Raw genomic sequence first — 27555 nt, 5'->3', positions numbered from 1 at the left:
CATACAGTACAGGTGTGTGCAGGTGTATCAGCAGTTTGTTTTTTTTAAAGGGCTGTCGCCAATAAGTACTTCTGGATAAGCTGTAAGTTTTCAGCCTGAGTTCAATAGACAAATTTGTTCCTAGCTGAGCTGTGTTCTGTGATACAAGGTGTTTGGAGAGCCCATCAGTAGCAGCGGTGATAGGGTTTGATGTGAAAGCCTGGAGTAGTGTGGCAGTACACAGCAGCCCCTCTCATTCTGCTTTGGGTGCTCTTCTTCGTCTGGTGGCGTTCGCACCCAGGCAGCACAGGTTCTGGGATGCCTGTTACGATCGCCCCTCTCTTGTTGCTAAGCTCTTTCATCTCTTATTTTCCCTCCTCTGCAGTTTCAAGTGGAGCACAGCAGCAGCAACCTGCTGGTCAGATGTGGTGTTTTTTTCACTGTGCCACCTGTACTTCCTCTAACATTACATATCCTAAAGGAAGATTAGGCCTCTGACATTTGTATGTTATCTTGATTTAAATCCCAAGCCTGGAATTGGTTGTTTAACATCTCATAGGTTTTATTCCTGTATTTGCTACTGAAAAATTTCCCTTTGTCGCTCTTCTGTTTTAGACGCTTACTGATAGTCTAATTTCGATTTCTTACAATTTATTGTTTTTTAAATTCAGCATCCGACCTTCCCTCCGTACGCCATGAGGCGGTACAGGCGTGGCTGGAGACGGTCCCTGGAGGTAGTTTGGTGATGTTCTATGTATTCCAATGCACAATAACCCTGCCCGTCTCTTCTCCATGCCTTCAGCAGCTGAGCTGGTACTTTAACCCTGGAACTTACGGCCCTGTCGCTACTGCATGACTGGATGTGGAGGGAGGGAGGAAGGGGGAGTGTGCATGCACGCCTTGCTCAGACAGCCCATTCTTGCATGAACTCGACATTTGTTGTAACCCTTCTGAAGGCAGGCCAAGTGGAGAGGTTATCTGGGGTGTAATAAAGTAGAAGGAGGAGTCTAGTTGAGTGCTTCAATTTGCTTTGTAAACAGAAGACTGGACCAGTTATTCTTCCCTTAGCTCCTTGACTAAAAGAACATGGGGCTTGCTTGCAGTTGAAAGATTAAGTGACAGAGAGTGCTTAAAGCAAGTGCAGTTCTCTGTAGCAGCTGCAAACTCTAGTTATCTGGTGAAGAAAACATGAAAGAAGAATAAGGTTGAAGCTGGGATCTTTAGGGATAGTGATAGCTGTTGTGTCTCCTTTGACTTGAGGTGTGTGTTATTTAGGAAAGCCTCAGAAAAGTTGAAGGATGGTAGAGCTCAGCTGTTGTTTTTTTTATGTGGCCCTATTAAGCTCTATTATAAAATCAATGAGCACGAAGATTCTGGGATTAGAGTAGGGGAGTAAATGTGTAAAGCGGTGAAGGTATCTAAATCAGTGGAACAGCAGTAGTTTGTGGCTAGGTGGTTGATCTATAGCTAAGTTGCTCTGGCACATCAGAATAGCTAGCTTGCCTATAACTTTGCTTCTGCTGCTGCTTTGGCAAGGCAGCAGTGTTTACAAGAGGTCTGCACCTGATGCAGTCTGCTCACGGCTGCTAGCTGATATGAACCAAGTGCTGATCCCAGTTTCTGGCTGCCATAGTGCGTAGCTTTTGAGTTATTTCTGAGTTATTGTGTGACAGCTTTTGGCCTCTTGCTCCTTATCCTAACTGCATATACGTATATACACAGTATATGTATCATATAACCAGCCACCTGCAAGCTCTCCATGTCCCTCAAAATGGGATCCACCCTTGCAACAAGTCGTTACTTATCTATGCATCTGTAATGTTCTGTTGAGTTTTGCGTACCAACCTATTTAAGAGTTGATTTTCTCCTCTCTCCAAAACTCTCTATGTGTGTCATGTGGGTTCATGGTTTCTGGGTCTGAAGACATACATTCACGTAGTGTTATCAGATATTCCTAACATCAGAGTTACATTTCTGCAAGTTTTGATTAAGATTACTCACATTTGCTGCTACCATAAAACCATCCCATGACATCATTATTTCCAAAATAACATAAGCTACTGCATACCTAAGCAACAATCAGACTGGGACACAGTTTAGTTTTGTTCAGTAGATTTGTAAATGCCCCTGTGGGCAGTCCAGCCTTTGCCATATGATTCAGTCTCCTATGCTCGACATCTGTAAGATTCTGGATTTTTAAGCCTCTGATGTGAGGGAATAGGCCAGTGCTTTATCACACCTAAGTGTAACTACCTTTTCACAATAGTTGACAGAAAATAAACTAGCCCAGGTATTTGTCGTCTTAATACTACAGAGGGGAAAAGCATGGAAAAAGAGAAATTCTCAGGTTGAAGGAAGAAGACAAACCACCCACTGAACGCTGTGTTTTAAAATAAGCAAAAACCTGTATTAGAGGAAGAAGAGAGAGGGTGCAAGACCTGCCATATGGCTAAACTTTTTTGCCATCCAGAATCAGGGAGCTGTGTCCAGACTGCCTACTGGAAACAGCCTCTAGCCCTACCATGGGAACCAACTGCTGGGAGTCATGCCAGGAGCCCTCCTAAAGATGACAGTATGACACCGTATGCATTCAGGGCTAGAGACTTGCACTACTTAGTTTACTGGTATAGGTGCAACCAAGAAGGTTATAAATATATCTGTTATCATTGTTACAGGACCATATCCTATGTGTATAATTGGCAAATGTTGTGCATAATAATACATGCTGACTGTGTACACATTTGCAGTAGGATATACAACAGAGTTAGCTGTCTGCATGTTGTTGAACATGAATTGATGCTAACTCACTGTACAAATCTAAAAATGTAGTTGACTGACTCTACTGTGTAAAAAACCTGGAAGTGCTTGCTTCTTTTTTTATATTTAAATTATGTTTTATGAAAATGCTTAACAAAAAAAAAATTAAGCAAATCATCCATAGTACTAGAGATGGGGCAAGGATTTCATAATGTTTAGGGTTTTTTTAAAAGTGTAATTTAATAATGAAATTTAGGCCGCGCAGTTTGGTCTTGTCTCTTCTCCTGTAATTAAATCTTGTCACAAGTAGTAATGTCAAATGCCCTTTTCAAAGCTATAAATTCAAGAATCTTTTCTTCATTTTGACCCAGCAAATCAAATTATGATCTGTAACACAAAAGAAAGTTTTGAATATATCTTTTTATTTATTTAAAACATATCTCAATTAGTTTGTGTCCTAGTTACTTGTACAGCATGTCAAGTCTCTTAGACCCTTTTACCAAAGACTACTGTAGCTGCGCAGAGTTAAACAGTTTCCAAATGTAATAATGATCAGTCCCAGAGCTAGACTCTGTCTCTGACTTACACCCTCAAAAACCTGTTTCAATTTCAAGATGAACAGTTGTGGTACATTGTGAAAGTTCAGTTTTTACCTAATACACATATGCTATAAAATGGTGGTAACTGTTCTGGTGTGGTAAAGAAAAAAAAAAATCTTCCTGGAAGAACAGTAAACTTTATTCTGGTTTGATGCCCTCCCAGTCACCTTCTTGTTTAATTTTTCACAAGACCTGTTGCTCAGAAAAGCCCTAGTTACTTTCACTGCAAATGCCTTGGAGACTCCCCAAGTGCAGGCATTCCTTGATTCATTGGAGTCAAAGTATTTCACCATAGATGTCTTTCTGGGTGACACATTTCAGGATTTCTTGTTTTGGCAGTAATTAACATCTCCACTATAAACTGTTGGTACAATTCAATGTAGAACCTTTTCACTGTATAGTTTTTTGGTTTGGTTTTTTTTTCCTTTTATTTTTCTTTTTTTTTTTCTCAATATTTGACTATATTCTAGCTCCATGTGAGGATAATGACGTGGAGGATGAGCTGGGCACAGAGCCTGCAGACACAGAAGGGCAGGCAGGTGAAGAGGGAGACACAGGTGCAGAGCTGGATGACGGTAGGGTACCACCATGCATCATTTAAACTTGTTACATGAACAGAATTGTATTGGCAGAAAATACTTTGTATGAGGGTACTTAAACCTGATCTTATTTTTAGTGATGTAGGAGTTTGTTTCAAATAGTCAAGAGGGAGCCAGGACTGAAGGGCAAAAAGAAACAGAAGAACCTCAATGCCATGGGTTGTAGAATAAATTTCTCATGTCCTCTCACCATCTGCTAACTAGCAGGCTTGGTCTTGTGTCCATATTCAGTACTAATGCTGCTGAATAACAGAAATAGAAGTAATTTGTGAAAAGTCCACAAAATTATGCCAAAAATCTTCCCTTGCTAGTGTAAAATGAACTGCGTACATCAGAAGACATTGAAAACTTTCCAGAAAACTGGTAAGGTATGACTTCAATTACTAATTTAGTTATTTGTACTGATAGTCCATCATTTACTTCTTAAATGACTCTAATTAGTGCACAAAAAAAAGGAGTGAAACGTTTAGGTGCTCAGGTTATGAAAATGATTGGCACCATGTGAATAGAAAGAAAAGATTATGAAAGATTTTTAAATAATGAACAGATGTCCTGAGGGATTTGTATCCAAGATCTCTTGTTTTTTTTCCCCTGCCCTATCCGTGATCAGATGACATCCCATCTGATGCAGAAGCAGAGTTTCGCTTACATCAAGGTGGCGTAGAAGAGCCAGAACTAAAAGTCTCTGAAGACGAAGATGAAGAAGGAGCAGAAGATGGTTCTTGCAGTGTGACAGAAGGTAATAGCTTTCCCAACAGTTTTTGAATGATTGTAATTGCATTTGAGAAAGTCTATACATTTATTAGATTTAAGAGAAGACAGTCTGATGAATTTGAACTATCTCACTACTGTCAGTAGCAAGTTATGTGCTTGCATTAATGTTTTGAGAAGAATGTTCTGAATCCATTAATTACAGCTTCCTAATGCGTCAGAACCCATCTAACTGCTTTTTCTTGTAGAAATTTTTATGTTAAAAAACTTGTACCATTTTGGACATTTAAAAACTTTTGTCTGTGTTCCAGATATCCAATCTAGAATTTGTAACAAGCTGAGAAATTTGTCACTACTTGCTGTGTGTAACATACAAAACCTAGAATATTAGCAGTCTCATGTGGTTTTGGAAACATTTTTGTTTTCTTTAGATCCATGCAAGCCATCCATCCCTATCCAGTCATCTAGTAACAGTGTTCTTCCTCTGTCTCCAGTTGATAGTCCCAAAGCAAAACAAGCAGAGGTAAGAAAGGGAATCTTTGAAAGTTTTCTATTTATTAGCTGTAGTTCAGTAGAACAGTTTGTTGGATAAACTAATGAGGACTGACAGCAGTGGGCTTTCCTCCTTTCCTGTCTCTATAATTTATGTTGATCTTCTTGAAATCTGACTTCATTTAGACTTAAAAAATAATGTACTATCTTTCTTTCCTATCTTTGGAGTGTAGCAGCTCTGTCACAGTCACACAAATTTCTATCACCAGGCCCCAAAAAGAATTATACAGGATATTTTAAGGTCAATGTGCAGTTAACAAGAGATATATATAATGCATGAGGGCAGCTATAAGTAAGATGTTTCCTGTTTATCCTGGTTTGGCTATCTTTTCTGTACCAAAAGTAGTTTCTCTATAGTTGCAATTCAAAAATATATTTGTATTAGTAGTAACCAAAGCAGTGCTTATTTATTCCAGAGTAACAACATAGTTCAGCTGAAGGAAGTGAGACATGTCAATGATGTACTGTCATGTTGTCAGCCCTGGAGTCAGCATTCAAGTATATTGTGGTGTTTCCAGCTACTGGTGTGTAAGAGCAGGAAGTACATGACCCTTAAAATGTTCAATTCAAATTTTTCCCTCCCAAGTGTTTGTTTTTAAGGTATTATTAAAAGATTAGACTTTATCCTAGAGAGTTTTGTCATAAACCAGTTGACTTTTACAATGGACACATTATGGGATAAGGCTGGTTTGCCGACAGCAATTGCTGCGAACACTCACTTTCTATTAAAATTAAGGTTGTTTTTTTCAGGACCATCTAATGATTCTGTTAGACGTAGTTATTGTTTATATCAGGACTGTGCCTAAATGCAGTAGTCAAGACTTAGGTGTTTAATATGTGTCATACAAGCACATAGGTGGAGAGGTTCATGCTCTAATAGTCACGCGTCAGTTAAACCAAACTGTCTGCATTCAAAAGAAAGCCGGTGCAAAAGTTGTCCTTGAAAAGAATAATACCAGAACTCAATAAGAGGAGTCCACTGCCAAAGGGTTAAATTGTAAAAGAATGAATTGTGCTACTGAGTAATTTGGCAATCTGGATGTAGGAAATGAAAACCAAGACTTCTCAGACCATTAAGGGTCAAGAGAATTGCAGCCTAATTTACTCTGAATAGAGAAAGCACCCCGTGCTTCAAGAAAACATTACAGCAGATGCTAGCCAGCAGAAAAGTGCTGTATTGATGGGAGCTGGAGCAACTTGCATCAAATCTGTCTGAGTTAAGGGACCACCACAGTACACAGAGTTGGAGATTCGAAGGAAGAGCAGGAAAAGATAGAAATGGATTTCTGGAGTTTAGTTTAGTGTTTTTTCTTTCAAAAATTAAATATGCCTTGTTGTCATCTACAAAGGATGGTTTGTGCAAAATGGAGCAGAAAAATTAACTATACCTGATGAGAAGTCCCAAGTGATGTTCCAGGCCTGCGAATGGGATGCCACGTGTGGGTTTTTAATATTTTGATACTTGGATGGTTTCCTTATTGCTAACTTTGTTAAAAGCAAAAAAAATGGAAGAGTATTCTAATGTTCCCAATGACTATTAGGATGTCCCTTTTTCATTTTTTGTAGGATATAAAAGATCCCCTGGCTGAAGTATCCCGTGCAATAAAATCTCCAGAGGCACGCTTTTTTCCTGAGCCTTTCATTCTTGATGAAGGACCAAAGGATGAAATTTCCAAAGACAGGAAAGTTAAGAGCCCTTTGGTGCCACCATCTCCAGTGTTATCCCAGCCAGTTGCATCACCAGAAGCCATTGCACCTACATCACTAGCAGAGTCTCAGCCAGGAGCACCAACATTGGCTTCATCCCCAACATCTGCTCAAATGCCTATCTGTTCCCAGCCTTTGCCTTCTGCCGAAACATCCATTCCATCCCCAGTGGAGCCTCCAGTATGTTTCCAACCTGTCCCAGCCTTAACATCTACTCCCTTAGCCAAACTGGTCCTTAGGGGCCAGGATAGTGAGGTGGAAAAACTGGGGAGCCCTACTACTGCAGAAGAAGCCCTGAAACGGAGTAACCTTGTAGAAGAGTTCTGGATGAAGAGTGCTGAAATCCGGAGGAGCTTAGGGCTCACCCCAGTAGACAGAAACAAACGCTCAGAGACAAATTTTACTGTATCTGCCCTTGAGACAACTCCTCTGAAGACTTTTAATAGCGAGAATATTTCAGAGGATGAAAGGATCCATCTTGTGAAACCCCAGCCTGCCCCAAGAAGGCAGGGACTGTCCAAGTTTGAAAATGAGCAGATTTCTCTGCTCACTCCAAAATCTCCATCAGAAAAAGAGCTAAAGAATTCCAGTGAAGTAAGAAGAGATGTATCCAGCAGTTCTGGACTTGGCCTTCAGGAGAGCTCATCTAACATGAGAACTATGGCTAGCCAGAGCTTCAACACTTCTGACTCTACCATGCTTACTCCTCCATCAAGTCCACCACCACCACCTCCTCAGGGTGAAGAACCAGCCACTTTGCGTAGAAAAAGGCATCAAGCAGTCTGGCAGAATGAGGTTGAAGCCAGGTCACCTCCAACACCAGCATCAACACCTCCTGCTCCCCCACGCCACGAGCTGACCTCTGCTGCCAAAGTGTCAACCCAGGCCAAAAAAGACGACGTGCGGAAGTCCTTTGCAGAGAGTGTGGATGAGATTCCATTTGCTGATGATGTAGAAGACACATATGATGAAAAGACAGAGGACTCAAGCCTTCATGAGAAGTTTTTTACACCTCCTACCAGTAGGCCAAGGCCAGAGAAACCACTTCTTTTGCCCTTGGTCAAAGAAAATGGTGGTCCACCCTCAATGGAAGGAGGGGTTAACCAAAAGAAGAGAGTACTGCCTGAAATTTCTGCAGAGGCCAAGGAGCTTGCTGAAGAAAGAATGAGAGCCAGAGAGAAGTCTGTCAAGAGCCAAGCACTGCGTGATGCCATGGCTAAACAGCTGTGTAAGATGAAAGATATGGAGATGGCTGCAGCTGCTGCTGCTGGGGCCACAAGGGCACGAAAGGCATCTTCTATGCCCTTGAAGACCAAAGAGTTGTTTTATGACTCTCCAAAGCACCTGGCCTTGAAAATAGCAGAGGGATCCACACGAAAACATGATGCTGCTGGTGAGAAGTTCTCCACTCCTGCTGTTGATGTGGCTGGACCTGAAGGGTCTGTCACCTCTTCAGAAGGCTCCAGTGGGAAGAGTAAGAAAAGAACTTCTCTTTTCTCCCCTCGTAAGAACAAAAAGGAGAAGAAATCAAAAAATGACAGCAGGCTTTCTGACAAATCTAGTGGTGGGACAGAGGAAGCAACAAAGCCTAGGTCATTATGGAAGTCTGTTTTCTCTGGGTATAAGAAAGACAAGAAGAAAAAGACTGATGACAAATCCTGCCCAAGTACTCCCTCAAGTGGTGCCACTGTGGATTCTGGCAAGCACAAAGCTTCTCCGTTGGTTACAGCTGCAGGTATAATAGATATGTGCCTCTGCACCATGTACTTTTCCCACAGCTAGGTATCCTTGCAAGCAAGTTTGGCTTACTTTGTCATTCAGCTACTGTGCTGAATGACACTGCTCCCCAGAGTCAAGTGGGCAGGTCAAGATAAGTGCTAGCAACTAGAACTGTATGTTTGCGTATTGACAGAATTAGTTGATATGCCACTGAAAAAAAAGGATCCTTAAATAAAAGCTTCACACTCAGTATGTACAAGGCACATCTTGTTTTCTGCCTTAGACTGATTTGAGAAATAAGCACTGTTTGTTGGAATCAGTTGTTTGTGACATTTCGTCTCTTTTAAATCTGATCCTCGTCGTTTCCTTGGGTGGTCTGTTTTCTTTCTTTCAACCTGGCTCCATGGATGCTGAAGACTGCAGAGATGCAGTTACTCCTGTGTTTTCAGTGATCTGGCAACTGTCTGCTGATCTATGAAGTGGGGATTCTGCGGCCTCATATAAATCTCTCACATGCAATCAGGTGCAGGCAGAGATGTTTAATGGCAGCTTGTGATACAGTAAATAAGTTAGCCATAAATGTGATTGAAAGCGAACATGTTACATTTCTCTGACCTTGTACAAATAGGCAAAATAGTGCCAGCTGCTGTCACACAAGTGCTGGATCTATCCTAAGAGCATTGATACAATACAAAGGGAGAGTCATGACCATTATTTTTAACAGCATTTGCAGAAAGTGATGCTCTCTTAGAATAAGGCTTGTAATTAATATTGATCATTTTGCAGAGCAGTGCTGCTCTGATCACTCTGTAATCCCAGGTGAAGCAACTGAGACTAGCATAAAAGGACTAAGAATTTTTGAAGCTCAATCAAACAGCTTAAAATTGAGTTCTGAAATGTTTACAGAAAGAATAGTTACCACTCCTCTAACTTCCCCTTTTTATTCCTGGCTTCTCAGATCTGCAGCTCCGTCAACATCTGAGTTTCTCGGAGGACTCCGACCTCTCCAGTGATGATATTCTGGAACGCTCCTCCCAGAAATCCAAGCGAGAGGTAGGCAGATGGGAAATGCATTTTAGATGGATCTAGCATCATGCAGGTCACAGACTCAGAGAACCACATCAGAAGCTTGGATGATTAATTTTATTGTTCTTACTGTTTCTTCTGTGGAACAGGCTTTCCTGTAAGTTGGCTGACTGTTCTGCCTAAATTAAGTTCACTTGGTTTCACAATTGCAAGCTACTCCCCACTGTTGTTATATGAAGGATCTGTTGTCTCCCTGTGACATTACTTTACAACGAATATCACAGAATAGTGAATTTTGTCCCTGTTGTGAGCATGCCAATGATCTACAGAAAACAGACATTTAATGTCAGAAGAAAAAATTTCACTGGCTCTAATGCTACTGCAAAAAGATAACAATGAGAGAGTTCTCACTTTTTGTAAGGGTCCGATTTTAGGATATTGTTTTACCAGCCTCTTTGAAGTGGTAGAATTCCAAGCAAACTACAGACAGGAATGTACTTTTGCATATGTCAAGACAGATCATCAACTAGGAGGTAAGCTACAGGCTGCAGTTTTGCAGCTCATGCAGATGTGCTTATTTTTCCTGGGAGAAGAGAATGTGTACAATCTGAATTACTACCTTCTTTCTTTGGAGAGAAGACGAGCCATCAGCGCTTTCTTCCATTTTGACCATGTTTTCTTTGAGGTCTTAGGATCACAGAATCATTTAGGTTGGAAAAGACCTTTAAGAATGAGCCCGTTGATGAGTATTTCCATATGTTTGTGCGTGTAGATGACAACTGTGAAACTGAAATACATAGTAGTGAGCCCTTATGAAATGCCAGTATATAGGGCTTGGTCTCAGCCTAGTGTTCTTGTTCCAGTGTGGTCTGGTATGAACTCTGCTTCTTCTGAGAGAGCTGTTTCTTGTTCCTGACCAATTTTCCCTAGCTAGTGCTATAATGTCATCTTGTAAAACGTATCAACGGCTTTCTAGCCAAAATAGTTTCACTTTAAGTGGTGCTTTAAGGAAGTTACTGTGGAGGAAAGAGGAGACACCAGTGCGTGTCCATAAAAGACTAGAGAGAAAAATACATTTAGTTTATTTGCACATATTTATATGTGGAAAATATATGGTGAGACCCAAGTGCCAAAGTTAGTTGCTTTTAAGCTATTTATTTCAATTTTAGGATGGCACTATTAATGCAAAAATAAGTGAAAAATGTAAGGAACTACTCAATCACAGTAATGGGGAAGAGCCGTTCTTTCATTCCTGAGAGCTTATAAGGTCTGCTAGACAGTTTGCAAGGTTTGGAGGAATAAGTAGAGTTGTCATTGACCCCACAGAACACTAAGGCCCTTCTGGTACTGAAGAATAAAAAATGTGTTCTACCTGTCCCTTGCTGGTGGTGCCTGGTTCACATGTTAAAAAGACTTGGGAAGAAGAGAGCATCTGAAAGGGTAGTGTCACAGACACAGTGGTCTGTGCCTTCTGTCTCAAACCTGTCATCCAGGGTGCACAAATCAGTCTCAAATGGCAGGATCTACTTGGTACTTGGCTCAGATGGCAAAGGAGTGGTAGTACTGTGAATTGAAGTGTCATAAGAAATGCTTTCTATGTGTGTGTATATATAATGGAATGAATTAGAATAACTAATGAATTTAAGGCTGGTGGAAGCTGTTGGTAAAGTAGGTAAGAATTTTCTGTATTTACTTACCTCTCTTTTAATCTCTCTCCCTAGTTGATTTAGATCTCTTCTAAGAGGAAGATTATTTTGGTTTTATTTTATTCCGTTTTTTCTCTCCCCCTTCCATTCTTCCTTGCATGCCCTCAAGGTGTTTCATGAGAAATTCTGCATTTTCCAAGAGATGCAGAAGAATGAGGTACCTGTGGCTAGCAGAGGATGGATATGCAATACAAGGGGTTCAGATAAGAGTTACAGAGTTACTGTTCTGCCTTGTAAGTTCCTTCAGGGGGAAGCAGGGCTTCAGGAAGATCCATGCTTGTTTTCAGACTTTGGTATGCCTTGATGGTTACTTTTTTTTCTGTGCTGAGCTACTTTGATTTAAAATGGCTTTTGCAGAAAAAAAAGATCACATCACTAAGCATTGGAGGGAATAGGTGACAGTGGCAGATGCCTGGAATCCTAATGCTGAAAATATCTCACCAGCTCTGCCAAGGGTGTGGTGGTGGTGTCTCATTTTCTCCCATTTGCTGTTGCTGAAGTTACATTAAGAATTTCTTTTCTCAGCATCTGCCTATTCTCTAAAGAATAGTTTTGAGAATGAATTTATTTAGGGGAAACAAATCTGAGAAGTCTACTTACCTAGTTTTACTGCATCCTGTCTAAGGATGTAGAACATACATGCAAACACTGGAATGCCTTGCTGTCAAACAAAATGTAACTGAATTTCAAGACTGACAAAACTGGGTTTGTACTGATTTGGGGTGGGTGGGGGTTATATTTTTTAAGTTACAAACTGCCTCCTACTTATTATGGGTAAGAGTTGACTTCCTGTGTGCCACATAACTTTTATGTGAACCCCTTCTCTAAACTGAAATTCTGCTTGTGCTGCTTTTTTGGTAATTGTAGTAAGCTTGCTTCCCAGACAGCTTGCTCTCTTTAGCCTGTTCTTTGTGGTCAGCAGTGAATTAATTCAGTTGTTGTTTAATGTAGTGTCTTTCAAGAGAAGCATCTTGTGAAGAATTCCTAATGTAAATGCCCTGTGGGTCTCATGTTTCTAGGTTTGTGTCATTGTGTATGTGTGTTTGTCATTGTTCCCGTAAAATTGTGGCATTGTAATCAGACATGCGTTTTGCTACCACAGGTAGCTTGCTTTTTACTGAAGGTTGCATACATGCTGAAGTTGTTCTATGGCTTTTCATTTGTGACTGTTTTTAGTTAATTGAATGTGAAAATGCAAAATGCTGGCTGTTTGCCCAGAATGGCACAATGCCCTCTGTACTTCATGACACAAGGGAAATTTACCTCTCTCATAAACCCTAAGTAGTTTACTTGCCTTATTTTTGGGTACAGGGTAATGTAGAATGTCCTTGGGTAGAGAAGGTAGTGATTTTCTCCTCTGGTTGTCCCTCCTGTGTGTGTTGTCCCTCCTGTGTGTGTTGTCCCTCCTGTGTGTGTTGTCCCTCCTGTGTGTGTTGTCCCTCCTGTGTGTGTTGTCCCTCCTGTGTGTGTTGTCCCTCCTGTGTGTGTTGTCCCTCCTGTGTGTGTTGTCCCTCCTTCTTGTGATTTTAGCTCCTCAAGCTCTCTGGAGGCTCTCTTTTTAGACAGAGAAATTACCTTACTGTGGGACACATACCCACTCTGAGCCCAACTGGTGTTCTCCTGTCACTAAGCAGTGAGGAAGATTTATGATGTTAAATGCAAATGATCATTTGTATGAAGTAGCGATAATTTAAAACCATGAAATAAACACAGTTCCTAGGAGAGTTGTAAATCAGATTGTAAATGGAGAGTTGTGTGACAGAGCCACTTTGCTGAGCAGGTTCAGACCAAACATGCCCCAGCATAAACCATTATTCCAAATCCTAAGCCGAAATTTTGTATGTGTATGTATGTGTACTTGCTTAGTGGACATGAAAACCATAGGTTGATAAAGGCCAAATAATTCCTCTAGAAAAAGATATTTCCAAGTTGACTGTATCTTTAAAGAGGCTGCCAAAGCTAATTGCCTTCAGGAGACTGCTAGAAACTTGATTTTGTGGACAGAAGTTCCATTGTGCTTCATCAGTCTGGGTCATGTTCAGCATTTGCACAATTTTATGTTTCATTTAAAAACAGCTTTGTTTTATTACTGTGCATCTGTTTTCAATGTTGAACTGATTTTGCTTCATTTTGTGCGTTTGTTTTGTTTTTTTTTTTCCCTTTACCATTCCCCCTTTAAAGTCGATTTATGTACCACACGCCTTGGCATTCAAGAGATCATATTCGTCAAAGGTAGTGTCTCCATTCCCACTAGCTGGCCATTGTTGCATTGCATGTCCCTATATTAACCCATTGAATCCATAGCTACCCATCACATGTGCACTAACATCACAAACATTGACTGTGCATGCGTGAGATGTTAGCAGATGCGGGCAGCAAATTCTTTGTGGAGGTTGTCTACCAAAAATGCACTAAGCTTTGAATTGTCTGTCTGATTAGAATGCATGCAATTATCAGTGCACAGCAGTGCACCACTGTACAGAGTGATGTAGATGATCTTTGAGCTTCAGAACAAATTGGTTTTCAAGGCAATTAAATATGTATGCATTTTTTTTTAGTACTTAGAATATGAGTTCAAGTGAATTGTCACACTTTAATCAGTGTCCTTCAAAATTTTTGAGTTCACTGAAATCTTAGTGAAACTCTGTATCAAGCTAAAATCAAGACAGAAGTTGCATTTCTATTTCAGGAATGTTGCTGCTTTCTGAAATTATTGTCCTGTCTTCACAGTCACAACATGGGATAGGAAAGTCACACCCTCTATCACTTTATCTTCTGATTCGGGTATCATTGTGGCTTTTGCGTTTTAAAAAAAGAAAGAAAGAGTAAAGTGTTGACTTCTTGGAGCTTTAATGATGGCGCTCGCTAACCACCTATCTGAGGGATTTTTAACAGAGCTATGATCCTACCTTAAACTCTATTCACTGGGAACAATAAATCAGAGGTAGACTGACCAATGTGGCAGTACAATAACTAGATAAAGCAAATTTCAGGGTGCTCTGTCTTAACATTTTGTCCTTAAAAGTTGACTGTCCATGGAGAAGATCTCTTTCCAGAATTGGAAGACATCTGTTTACAGCTGTCCCTTAAGGCTTACATACATGTATGTGGGAATAGAGTTCTTTTCTTCACTGTAGTTCACTTAATGCAGTTGTAAAGTTTCTCTGACATTCTTAAAAGTCTACGAGAGGAAGCCCTCCTGGACTACAACACAACCAACTAGTACACCTGCTAAGATACTAAACCCCATTTCAGGAATGTTAAAAAGACCTATTTATTTTTAAACTAGTTTCACTGGGAGAAAAGAAGAGGAGAAAATACCTTTCTATTTCTATAAATGTAGCCTTTCTCCTTTTGGATGGCTTCTGGTGTTGTAATATTCTAGTTTTAGTTTAGGGGTGGTTTGCTCTGTTTTATACCAGCCAGTTTTGTGGGGTTGCTCTTGAGAATGGATTTCCTATCTCACACCAGAATGTCATTCTGCTTTCAAATGTCTTTTTGCCTTCTGGATTCATAGAAAAGTTGCCCAAATTTACACAGGTAGTCATTACCAGTTATACCAGTATAACTCCCAACTATGGATGTTCTTGCTCCAGAACAAAATAGGGAGTAGGGAATACTAATACAACTACAGTAGTCTATAATTATTTCTTAGCTTATGCTGCTATACCTGTTCATGTAGACATGCCTATACCCTCTTTTAAAATGAAATCAAGGTGACCCATCTATATGGTACTTACTGATTTAACTAAATCCACTTGGCTAAATTTATTGAGAAATAGAAAAATTGATTTGATCTTTGGGGAGAGGTTTCATATAGCAGTGGAAGACAGGGGTGGGACATGGTGTAAAATCACAGCTTTGCAGTTGGCTTATATGCTCCTTCACTCCTGATTTCACCCTGAAATTGTTGCTCACTGCACTGTGAACACCTTTGCCTACAGAAGCTTGAGTTTTGACACAGCCATGGCAAAGACAGAACATCTCCCTTCCGAGATTTTGGAAGAGAAAATGGTCATCCCTCCCCCCCATACCTCTGAGCATGTAAATAAAATCTGCTTCTGTTTTCCCTTCCTTCAGAGAGCCTACACAGAAGAGGAATTGAATGCCAAGCTGACCCGGCGAGTACAGAAAGCTGCCCGTAGACAAGCCAAGCAAGAGGAGCTAAAAAGGTTACACAGAGCTCAGGTAGTGTCTCATAGTCTTCTTGTCATAGCAGACAGCTAACTCTATGTGAAAGCACCATGATCCTGACATTTCTCTGAGTGTGTCAGAAGAGAATCCAGAGATGGATCTTTCCTCTGTTTCTACATGATTGTCCTTCCTCCTACTCCCTCTTTCAGTTTTGATACCATGTCACAGACATGGGAAGAATGGCTGAAACCTATCATGATAGTTTTACAGTGAGAAAAATAATGACTATAACACCTTTCTAGCTGGAGATGAGTGAAGCATCATGCACTGAATGGAACAGAGATAGATAATACCTGATAAAGCTGCACCTATCATTGCTTTGCTAGTTTATGCTGCTGGGTGAAGTGTTACCACATTAACTTGTAATTACTGGAGAATCTGTTGGAAAACTGCTGGCATCATCTATAGGTGATGGTATTTGTTTAAAACTTGAAGTAGAGGCTCAGCTGACTGAATAACATGACCTTTCACTTCAGTGTTTAAGAAGGTGATTGGAGTTGTGGCAAATAGGTGAGTATCAAGGTGTTTGCAAAATTAAGAGGTAGGATGCAAGGGGCTGGGGAGGATGTTGTCACTGGACGGACTGTGATGCTAGCTTTTGAAGCAGTTAGCTTTTGAAGCAGTATATCGTTGAATACAAATACTTGTTTTTGAAAAGGCCAATTTAACTGAAGTCACTTAGTGCTGGATGAGTGCTGCAGACAGAGCAGGAGAATTGCTGTTGGTGAGGTTATACTCCATTCTTCTCTGAACAGATCATCCAGCGGCAGCTTGAACAAGTGGAAGAGAAGCAGAGACAACTCGAGGAGAGAGGGGTTGCTGTGGAGAAGGCCCTTCGGGGAGAAGCAGGTATCCATCAGAACTTGGTTTGCTTTTTAATGTTTTCTTATCAAGTGCTTGTGCAGTAGTCCATAGCTGCTTAGATTTTAGAGGCAATTGGACCATTATAGCCTAGAGATAGAGTCCAATGGAGAATCCATTCTCCATTTTCTTCTTTCTTTTTGAGGCCTCGTTTTTCCTGTGTTTCTGCTAATTCTGGGACTTCCCTGTCGGCAAAGACTTAGTTTGCTTGTCTTTGCCTGAGGCTTAGGAGGTAATTCTCTGACTATTAATAATGGCTGTCTAACTGTTTCTGCATATTACTAGATATTACAGCTAGAAAATTGCAGGGGTTTCCTAGCTGCAATTCACATAAAGCTGTCACAGTAAGAGAACCCTGTTTGTTTGTTAAGGAAGTAATTGTGAAATTGTGTGTGCTTTCTCTATTGTGTTGGATTATCAAGGTAGTGTCCTTACAAGGGACCATCACAGAACATCTTCCTCACTGCACAGCCCAGCACACTGGCTACTTTCGAGAAAGTTGTGCAGAGCAGAAATGCACACATGTACTGAAAGGTATTCATGTCAAGCTGTTAAAGGAATGTTATGTGTACTTGAAATTTAATTAAATGAGTATCACCTGATCTGGCAAGTGTATGAGTGGAGGAGTACTTGGTTCAGATAATGCTGATGATAGTATAATGATTTGGAAAAAAGAATCCCCAATTGCAAGGAGTCAAATATCCAACAGGCAAATGCAGTGTGCATATAGCTGACAGGCCCGGGATTATGTCCCTGATTACAAGGGTCAGAGATCAGAAATGGCTATAGTGGAATAGGTGTTTGGAAAATGTTTTGGCTCGTTCTTGGATTGAAGAGCCACCACTATGCCTGTGAAGATGGAACTTGATTAAGCAGAGAAGGTTCACCAGAGGAAAAGTCTGTTGTGACTTCCCGCCAATTACCGCTTGGCCAGGATTAGATATGTTTGATGCTCCATAAGGGTATGCCAAAGCAGCAGGACGGAGTGGTTGCCAAAGCAAATAGGTACTACAAGCGTGGAGAACAATCTTGAGGACTTCAATGGATTTGTGGGTTCAAAAAAGTAGCCTTGTGCAAAAATTCTTTCTTTGTGGTGGTGCCTCCTTCCTTATGCTGTGTATTTCTGTGTAGCCTCACTCTGTTCTCTGGCCTGCCAGTTACTGCACTTACGAAAATCACCTCTCTTATCTCTAATTGTTCTTTTCCTTTTTCTTCTTTTCATCTGGAAGTCCGTCTTGATTACTCAGCTGCTAAATGACTTTCACATAAGACATGTCAGCACAAGTGGGAAATCTTAGCATCTGAGAGAACATTCTTCATGATATAATGCTTTCTCATTGAAGAATGCCTAAAAAACATTCAGAGAGGGCAGAATATGACCAAGAGTAAGAATTACTATTTTGTATGGAAAACTGCAGAATTAAACCCTTCTATAAATAACTTCTCACTCCCAGCTCTCCCAAAATGGAAGCAGTCTTAGATGAGCTTGTGTATTTGTGAATTTCCTAGCAGAATTATGAAATCGTAGGTCACTCTTTGCAAAATTAATCTCTTTTCTTCAAGAAGTCTCTAGGGTAGGCTTCGCTCTTGCAACATGTTTCCATCAACAGATCATACATTATGGTTACAGAAGTTTAACTCTGTCATAAAGAATTCACCAGCCTCAACTCTTCCAGTTATTTCAGGGGATTAACAAGTAACACATTCTGTTGGGGGGAGGAAAAAAAAAAGCATGTTCTAACCTGTGTTGACTGGAACACAAGATTATAAATTAATTCCATGTTTCACCTCTCTAACCACTCTTGCATGGACATTTTACATGTTTGCAATAAAATAAATGAATTTCTTCTTTTTAAAGCCTGTGGCATCACATTCCATGAGTACAATTAATTTCTGCCTCCAGTAGCCATTAATTTATTCAGGAGAGCAGTATAATTTTCTTTAATCTGCATTGCCTAAGATACTGACCTAACAGTGACCACCACATTCAGCAAGTACCATTGTGTAAAGCTGTGGAGTCATGCTCTTGTCTCTGATTGGTCTCTCCCCTAATGAAACCATGTAAACAGAAGTTAAAAAAGGGAAGGGCAGTGTATAAAGTGGTGTTGTCATCTGAAAAAAAAAACCACCAACCTCTTTCCTTTTAATAAGCTTTTACAAGGGGAAGAAATGGGTGAGGGTGGGAAGTATGCCTCCTGTGCACATACTCTGTCCACATAAATAGAGAAGGATTGCAATGCAGGAGCAAAATAATGGCTGTCCCATAGACAGCAACCAGTATTAACTGTTCTAGGAGAACATATTATGCTCTGTAATGAGTGGGTTATTCAGCTTCCCTCTCTGTAGGGAATGAACAAATCATTCACTGACTTAGGCTTTTAAATACAAAGTTTTAGATAGTATTAGTAGTAGTTTCCTACTACTAGATATTTCAAAATCCTGGAAGAAACAGAATTCTGTATTTTGTAATGATTCTTTTCTTTTTCTATTGTAGAAAAAAGATAGACAAGACCATCTGAACTACTTGTCTATGTCATTTACCACCTTTTAGCATGTTGCCTGTTAGTCATCTTTCCTGTCTGTGAAGAATTTCAAATTTTGCTTTTGTAGAGGTCTTCCATTAACTTTAATTGCTCAGATCGCTGATCTCTGGACCTCTTTCCATTTTTAGAAAAAAATATTTTTCAGTTGGACTGGTAAGAACAAAACCCAGTACTATAGGTAAGAATTTGTTTACTCTAGACTAATTTTGCTTCTACTTTCCATCCATTTTGCATCATCGCTAATATGTTCTTGCCAAGTGACTTGTATGAGAAGACTGTCCATAAATTCTTCACAGCAATGCCCTGCTGTCTTCCTGAGAGATGGCAGATAATTTAGATCCTAGTAATAGGTGCAGACAGCTCAATACTCTTTCCAGGAATTTCACTCATTATCTGGTAGTTGTCAAGTTGGAGTATTTGGATGATGATACTAGCTTCAACTAATCAGACTCAGAAATATTTTGGAGGTCATTGTCAACTTTAATTTTGACAAAATAATTGCACCCTGTTGGCTACCTCCTTGTATTTTCCTTTTTTAAATTGGCTCAGGTGCAGTTGGTCTTTTATTCTTTTAAAAGCTGAATGCTCAATCTAACATTTAGGTTCTGATTCAATAAATGATCTCACACCCTATGATTACTTAATTGCCTTAATATGTTCTCTGTGATTATCTTTGAAAATCTCAGCCTTTGATAGTTGCATTCATAGCAAGAATGAATGATTTGGAATGTAAGCTCTATGTCAAGTGACAATGTAAGCTCTATTTCAGGTGGCAAGTTTGTCATATACAGGTGGTCTAAGCTTTTGTCATCCCTTTTTTTCCTTTGCTTCATGGTATTTCACTGCAAAGGTAAAGTAGGATAATCTCAATGAAAAATTTTCCCATTTTTCTGTGGTGTCCCAAGAGACACCTAGAATGGGATTGCTATTAATGTAACACTACTTCATATTATAGTGCATTCGCCTGTTTGGACATGCTTATGACTTTGATTTCCTGTGTGGATTTTTCATTTTTTTCAATTATTAACTTAAAAATATGTAAAATCAGAAATTTCTGGAACCTTTTTTTTTCTCCCTTATCTTCCTTTAGCATACACTTTGATAGTCATTTTTAAGAGCTGGGAAAATGTATCCTACTGTCAGATCAATACTGAAAAATTTAAGAGCCACCTCTTTACATCAAGTGAATCTTATGCAGTGAGAAATAGTGCTCTCAGTACACCCATCTGTCTCTTCCCCAAAGAAACATTACACAGTGCTAGACTCATGGTTTACCTGTCTCTAGCAGCTGTGGACATACACGTCTCTGTTCTGCACACTTCTGTGCAGATTCTTCTCTGGCATAGATACTGCATTAGCAGAAACACACATACCCATCTTTCTACACTTAGGCGTTTGCCATTCGCATCAGCACTCAGGCAGTGCCTGCCACCCGTGTGCCGTACACGCACGTCTTCCACTCACTTGCCTGGAAGCAATCAACCCTTTACACCTTTCCTGCAGCTGACCTAAGAAATTACACTGTTTCCTTCTGACATATTGCTCAGCATGTAAGCAACAAGATTAGTTCTGCTTTTCTCAGCAAGAACAGGAAAGACATCAGTCTCGGGTGCTGATGCAGGCTGAAATAGGTCAAGTGTCTCTGTGTAGACTTCTTGATTCTTCCCCTTGGAAGTCCTTGCCTGCCTGCTGGGATTTTTCTCCTCATCTTCCCAATATATATGTTTGTGATATATTTGTGTGTGTGTGTACATATATGTATATATACAGAGAAAGAGAGACATACAATTTTTATTTTTTTATATATATATATATATGTGCCCACCTGTATAGCTGCATGTTTCTTGTTTGCCTTTTTTTGTTGTTGTTTCTGTCTGTATGTCTTTTTCTCATATATTGCTTTGATTGTGTGGGGCTAGGGTGGGTATCTGATTCAATAACTGTCTTCACCAATTCCTTGTTGTAGACTATTGGGGAGAGTCTTATTACAGTGACCTCATCGACTTGCATCTGGGTGGTATGTATGGCTGAACCTCCTGCTGACACTAACCCTGCTGACACTCCTCCCCACCCCTCCCTTCACCTACTTCTCCCATCCTTGGCTCACAAACAAGAAGAAACAGCCCTTGCACATGACTGGCTGTAGCAGAACCCCTTTTCCAGCTCAGGAAGAGGAGATCCTGGCATGCTCCACAAACCATATGTAAGGCTCCCTCTTCTATTTTCCACAGTGCTGATTATTTTAAAATTTACTTACTGTTTTCACTCCAGCCACATTCCCTGCTAGCAGTGGAAGGCTGTTCTGTTTTTTTGTTTCTCCTTTGTACAGTCCAACTCTACCATCTCTGTAGGAAAATACTGTAACGTGAAGGGGACAGCAGAACTGATCTGCTGCCAGGAGCTAACAGCACTGTAAAGGATTAGTCATGCCATTGTCTCCCTCTTCCCCTCCTGAGGCTCGTTTGCTTCTTCCAAAAAAGCCAGAGCGTGTTGATGATCTAACAAAAACAAAATGCTCCCTCAAGGAACTTTGGAAACACTTGTAGATGACAGACTCTTCTTCTTTCTTGTTTTGTCTTACTGTAAGGTCAGGAGAGAATCTGCTGTTGACAGTTCCAGTCATTTTTGCTGGAACCTGCTGTTTGAGTTTCCAGTCAGCCCAGTTTGCATCATTACACAGCTAATAAGCTTCTTGCTATGTTGTTTTTTTAATATCCCATTTAGGGCTAAACACACGTTACAGTGTTTAGCTCTTTTTCGCTTAGCGATTACAATCTGGTCATCACGCTGCACCATGATTCTGCATTTCTTTAATTAATGTTACTTCCTGAATCCCTTAGTAGGTGGATAACTTTGGGTTGCAAATGGCATTTGTTTAGCATTTGCCCATCTTGAAAATTAAAATTCCCTTTGCTAGTTTAATCACCCTAAATCTATTCTTATAAAATTAACACGTCTGTCAGTGGATCCAAGAGAAAGCAAACTCTGCCTGGTCTGCCTGGTCATCAGAGGGTCTCATTTCATTTGTCTTTCAGAGCGTAAAGTTGCTTGAACTGAGCTGTGTTTTTGTTGAGGGAGTGCATTACAGTCCAGCTGCACAGAGTGGAAGATCCACACGCTCTAGGCCTGATCCAAGACACATCACTAGAAGTCTTCCCCTGATTCCATTGTGTTCTGCATTTGATCATTCAAACATAATCTTGCTGAGGCTTTTAACTGTCATTTTTTCTCCTCCTCCACCAGGAGGCTGTCCCACATAGTATCTATCTGTAGCTGGCTGTTGGGAATGACCCCAAATTGTCCTGGCACAATAAGCTTTTACTGAAGAACATCCACCTGAGTTAAGAGTATCCACATAAGTTCAAGTTTCTAAATGGAAGACTTTTCTGCTTAGTAGACCTAATTTGTTGCCCAGTTCCCCTGTGCTAATTTGATGTGATAGTCCTCCACTAGCCCTGTGCTTAATTCACTGTTCAGTCCCTCTGGCATTCTTTCCTGGGGTATCTTCTGCAATGAGACTTTAAAACCGTCTTCCTGTTCATGTCCATCAGGGCTGGCCCATACTTGTATGTTCATAGGGTAGGAGCTGTAAAAGGGTTGATGCTGAATTACACTTAACAGACCCTTATCCCTATTTAATGCTATTTCCACTATACCTCTCCCTCCTCCTGCTTCTCCTAATACCTCTTTAGAGACAGCAATCCCATCAAAATCACTAATAGTGGCTTTAAGAAATGCAAAATTATCTTTACTTAAAGGGACACTGTCACTTAAAAAATTACTGTGTTGAAGAAAATCTTAATCGAATATTGAATTTACTGTTTATCTTTTTTGCGTGTTTGCTTTTTCCACTTCTCTGAACCCAGTTACCCCAGAGTGGTCATTTTTGATCTTCTGTAACAGGCTGGTTTTATTTATACGGTGACTCAGTCACTTGGGCTTCCAACAGTCAGAGACAATGTTCACTCTTTTAAAAACGGTTGATAGATTTTAAAACTATATCCTGCTCCTCTCAAAAATACCTTTTTTGAAACAAGCTTTAAAAAACTGTATTGGGCAGTATCCCTTTAAATGCAATGAGCCTGCCTGGAGTATGTGGCTTTACAGTATTGTTTTGTTGCCTCTGTAATTTGCTTTTATATTTGCTTTTGGGGCTGCCAGAACACTTTTGCCAGAAGGGATACATTGCTCTGATGATACTGGTCACTATTCAGTGGCAGATTTAGAGCTCAGCTTCAAAATTAACATGTCTGTGCAGGATGCTGCATCTGGGTGAAGTGCCATTAAAATCCCTGGAACACCATGTGTCTGTGTGGTCCTGCTGAGCACTATAAGCAGCTAGGATGGCTGTGTAGTTAATTATTCTACTGGCAACTTGTGTCTCTGAGGCATAGGCATGACTCTAGAGTCACGCTGTCAGTAGAATGATAAGCAAAATTGCAAAATACTCTGAGAAGTTATCTGTAAATTGGTAATAATTTTTGAATGATTAGGACATTAATTTATTCCGCATTTTCTTTACACTAATGAGAGTTGCGTTTCATTAGTTGTTACAGATTGCGCAACAACTTCTGCAGGGGAGTGGTAACTTCTGACATCCTTGGTCAAGTTCCAGTTTGCAGGATTACAGATTGCTATCCTAACTACCCCTGTTGCTCTGCTCAGATGCCATAATCCTCTCTTCCTGTTCTAGAATTTCATGTACCGTTGCTGTAAAGCAGATGTTTCATTTCATGCTACAGATGGTCACATTTCAATTCTGAGTAATTATTCCTATGTGTATATCGTATATGCAGTTATGTTAAAAGAACATTACAAAGGTTGCAAAGTCAACTGAAATTAAGATTTTGTATTATGTTGATATATCAACAGATTTATAACCTTTAGATCCACTGCAGAGAACTCTGCCTCATGCCCTTATGGAATAACTGGTAGCAACACTAGGTTGTCATCCTCTGTGTAGATCCTCATGGAGAGGAAATGGGACATGGTCAGTGGATATCACAGATGTTTGCTGGCAGCTGTGGAATGGTGAGACTTGAAAACATGGACTCTGAGCCAGACACTGGAAGGATGCAGTGGTCTGGTGGATACACACTCTTTGTCCCTTTTATTCCTTCTTTCCAGATGGTTCTTGTCCTAATCCTGTCTTTTTCCATCCAAAGCTCCTTACCCCACTTCCATTTTCATTCTCAGTCCCAGTTTCTGCTTCTCAGGCATTTAATTTTAATCCTACCTTCTTGACAGATCCTAGTATTCTACCCTTCAGACCTCCTGTTCCTCCCTGCTAGCTGTTCCTAGTCTTTCACTCCTGCTCTAGTCTTCTCACTGAGTCACCTCAGTCTGAATACCTGCTTCTGGCCTTCTCCCAGAGTTTTTGGGCTCTGGTCCCTCTTCTACCCAGCATTATTTGTCTGGAAAATTGTAGGTCATATCTTCTCCAGAAATCTGCCTTTCCCCCCTTACCCTTTTCCCCCTCTCCTCTCTGTCTCTTCTCCCTTAGTAGTTTCCATTATTAGTCTCCTTGCTTAATTAGTCCCAGCCCTACTTCCTCCTTACCCATGGGTTCCTTGTCCCAGTTTGTTCCTCATCTGCCTGTGGAAAGTACCTCCGTTGTTCCCTCTGTGTTCAAATGAGTGGCTTCCTTTTCCTTGCACCCAGAAGGGAATCATTGAGGAAACAGCTCCACATTCCCATCTTGCTTTGCTCTTGGCTGGAGTATGCCAAGACAGGCAAGAAGGATGTAAGGAAGACAGCTGGTGTGTTTGATAGTGCTGATTTCAGACATATGTTCTCCCTTTTGTTAAGTGCCTTATGAACATCAGGTAAACAGGGGAGAAAAAGTGCGATTGCATTTTTTTTTTTTTATTCTTTGTACTTTGTTTAAAGAATACTCTACAACAACTTCACTTTTTATTAACTTCTTCATAATACTTGAGCTGACTACGTCCTTTAAAGTCCTGTAGATGTAAGTCTGCAGGGCTGGAGTCTGATATACTCAAGTGGGAACAGTCCTATTTCTTGTGATTGGCACACACAACTCTCCTGGAAGAGGAGTGGAGTTTTAAGATAAACATTGTTTTCACAGTCCGCAGCTGCTTTTGACACTGAAGTGAATTGGTAACATGTTTTCTTTGCTGTAAATTTGGAGCAGGAAAGAGCACTTGATAAGCAGAACTTGTTAAGTATAATTAAAGTACTTTTTAGGTAGTGGAAACAAAGCAATTGCCGTTTACCTGCTTCTTTCTGCACACGTCTCACAACTGCACACAAAAACTAACAGTCTTGGGCGACAGGGTCAGTGCAGGACTGTACTAATTCTGACTACATTTTGAAGTGCCTTGAGGTTTAGTAGAAGCAGAAGATTTCTGTGCAGTCGTTTGTGTGTATATTCTGCTCCAACTATTGCTTTCCCCTCCCTGCTCCTCCTCCCCACCCACCCCCACCCCACCCTGCCTTCTGCTGGATACATAAAGGTGTGGTTCAGTCTGCATGACAATTCAGTGGTCTCTGAGTTTTCCCCAGGTTTCTTCTAGTGATTGTGCTTTAGATGATATTGGGTTGGACACAGTTTTAGTAAACTGTTAGGTCAGACATAATGAGTGATGTGCTTATGGGATAATTGTCAGAATCCTTGCCTTCAACTTTATAATACCTGCAGTTGTGTGGATACTATTCTCCAAGAGGTGGTTTTCTGTATTCTTGCTCTTTTACAGTGCTGCTGCTGTTGAACAGCTGCACCAAATAGTAAAGTCGGAATGCTGTATTTTTCAGTACTCGGGTTTCTGACCATAACTGATTTTTAAAAGGTGGGAAAAAGGATATTTCCTGTGATCAGTGCACAGTTTGTCTTACTGATCTCTTTTGGACTGATCCTTATTTTAAGCACTAAGTTAAAATTAGAGTTCTTAGTCTGCCTGCTAAATGGGTGTTGGAAGTTGTTAGTAGAATAAGAATTTCTAAAGTATCATGCTCTTAGCTTGTGAGGTCAAGTAGCAGCATGAGAGTCAAGATTAGCCTCAGAGCTGGATTTCCTGCCCAGTGTTGCTGATTTCCAAACTGCCCTGGTTACTTGGCAATATAGAAATCAAAGTCGTTGGATGCAAAGCTTACAAAGGATGTGATCCCATTTGGTCTGTGGTGTATCTGTTCAAGTCATTTTGATTTGTAGTGGCTCACTACTCAGAAATCATCACAGCTCTCACACCACAGGACATGGGCAAATAGTGAAGGTCATCGATGTGAGCTGTAGCTTGGGATAATGGTGTCTGCCACCCCAAACTTTCTGCTGTGCTTTCTTCATCCTGATTGATCGTTTTTACTCCTGTGCTTCAGATTATGAAGAAATGTTATGCAGCTACAGCAGAAAAGGGCAAAAACAGTCCTGAAGTATTGCTCTTTGAACAATAGGAAAATCAGAAGTAGAAAAGATGACAACAGTCCAGTGTAGCTTGTGTAATAAAGAACAACATACAGTGAAAAGGAAGGTATGTTTTCATGGTGGCTATACAATCTCTGTTCCCTGTTTTGGTGGTGGTGAGCTATGGTATTTATTCTTGGCCTGGCTCTTGGTTTCCACCACTGTAGCAAAGTCTGCAATCTCTCAAGGGTACCATGACAAACAAGGTCTTTCTTGTCATTACTGCATGAAAGATTTCCCAGAAAGATCTGGCAAAGGCTTCTTTTCACAGAGGCAAGATAATTCATGTCACTTTATTGATGGGACGTGCCTAATCTGCAAGGCAGAGCTTCTACCTCTCCAGAATGTTCAGTGTGCTCAGGAGCTGGGGCATGGTCCTTTCCCCAACATGCTGCAGCTCCTGGCTCCGTACCAGACACCCCGTGCGCCCTTCTGAATGCCTCTGCTTGCCTCTCTGCTACTTGGGCTGCTGAGCTCTGCTTTGAAGGCTTTACGTGCATTTCAGAAAAGTTGCCTTGTGGCATTGAAAAGGAACAACTGGTGATTAACACAGTTTGTTGGTGGGTTTGCCTCTCTGGGGAAAAAATAAGTCATAATTTTCTGTCCAGAACCTATGGTCACACCTCAGACTCTTGCTGACAGCACAGAGGGAACCTGAGAAGTGAATTGTCACAGAAGTGGTTCTTCTCTTACCCTTCAGCTTCTTCTGAGCGAACTGCCTCAGTGGGGCAGTGGGTAGCTTGTATTACTGCGGCTGGCAGCACTCTTCCCATGCTGTGGATGAAGACCTGTATTGCCAGACCTGGCCTGAGATTTTTGGTGGTGGAGGAAACTTAAACAGAAAGGAGATTGGGTTTTGTTTTGGTTTTTTATTTGCTTATCAAAATTTTTTTCCCACTGGCCCTGACTCCATGGCCAGGAAAACTGTCTTGCAGTGATGATCATGCTTTTAATTTAATGAGCCCATGAAGTGGTGATTTGTCTTCTCTAAATAATAATATAACAATAATTCTATATACTGTAGTATTGGTGATGGCTTTGGGAGAAATAAGAAGACATGTAAGGATTTCCATTATGCAGTTGGACAAGTGATAAGGGCGAGGTAGATGAGATGGTTTTTGACACCGTACTGTGAGCAAGGGTATTGTATAGATCTCCTTTTTAATAGTACTGGATGATGAG

At 40.6% G+C, this 27555-nt stretch overlaps 1 protein-coding gene across 12 annotated transcripts in view; it reads left to right on the top strand.

Moving 5' to 3' along the window:
- MICAL3 (microtubule associated monooxygenase, calponin and LIM domain containing 3) overlaps window positions 1–27555 on the top strand; it is a 186490-nt gene that overhangs the window by 147270 nt on the left and 11665 nt on the right. For 9 of the 12 annotated variants that reach the window (XM_075051258.1, XM_075051257.1, XM_075051255.1 and 6 more), the window contains 9 exons: window positions 651–713; window positions 3806–3910; window positions 4545–4673; window positions 5077–5168; window positions 6764–8639; window positions 9582–9676; window positions 13537–13587; window positions 15436–15543; window positions 16305–16398. In XM_075051258.1, coding sequence (XP_074907359.1) covers window positions 651–713; window positions 3806–3910; window positions 4545–4673; window positions 5077–5168; window positions 6764–8639; window positions 9582–9676; window positions 13537–13587; window positions 15436–15543; window positions 16305–16398 — 2613 coding nt within the window. Of the gene's footprint in view, window positions 1–650; window positions 714–3805; window positions 3911–4544; window positions 4674–5076; window positions 5169–6763; window positions 8640–9581; window positions 9677–13536; window positions 13588–15435; window positions 15544–16304; window positions 16399–20919; window positions 20971–27555 lie in introns of all 12 variants that reach the window. The other 3 variants (XM_075051259.1, XM_075051249.1, XM_075051252.1) reach the window with 2 other exon arrangements.

The sequence above is a fragment of the Buteo buteo genome, chromosome 19 (assembly GCF_964188355.1).
Source record: "Buteo buteo chromosome 19, bButBut1.hap1.1, whole genome shotgun sequence".
NCBI classification, from domain to species: domain Eukaryota; kingdom Metazoa; phylum Chordata; class Aves; order Accipitriformes; family Accipitridae; genus Buteo; species Buteo buteo.
The sequence above is the reverse complement of the archived record's forward strand: the minus strand, read 5'-3'. Positions and strand labels throughout refer to the sequence as shown.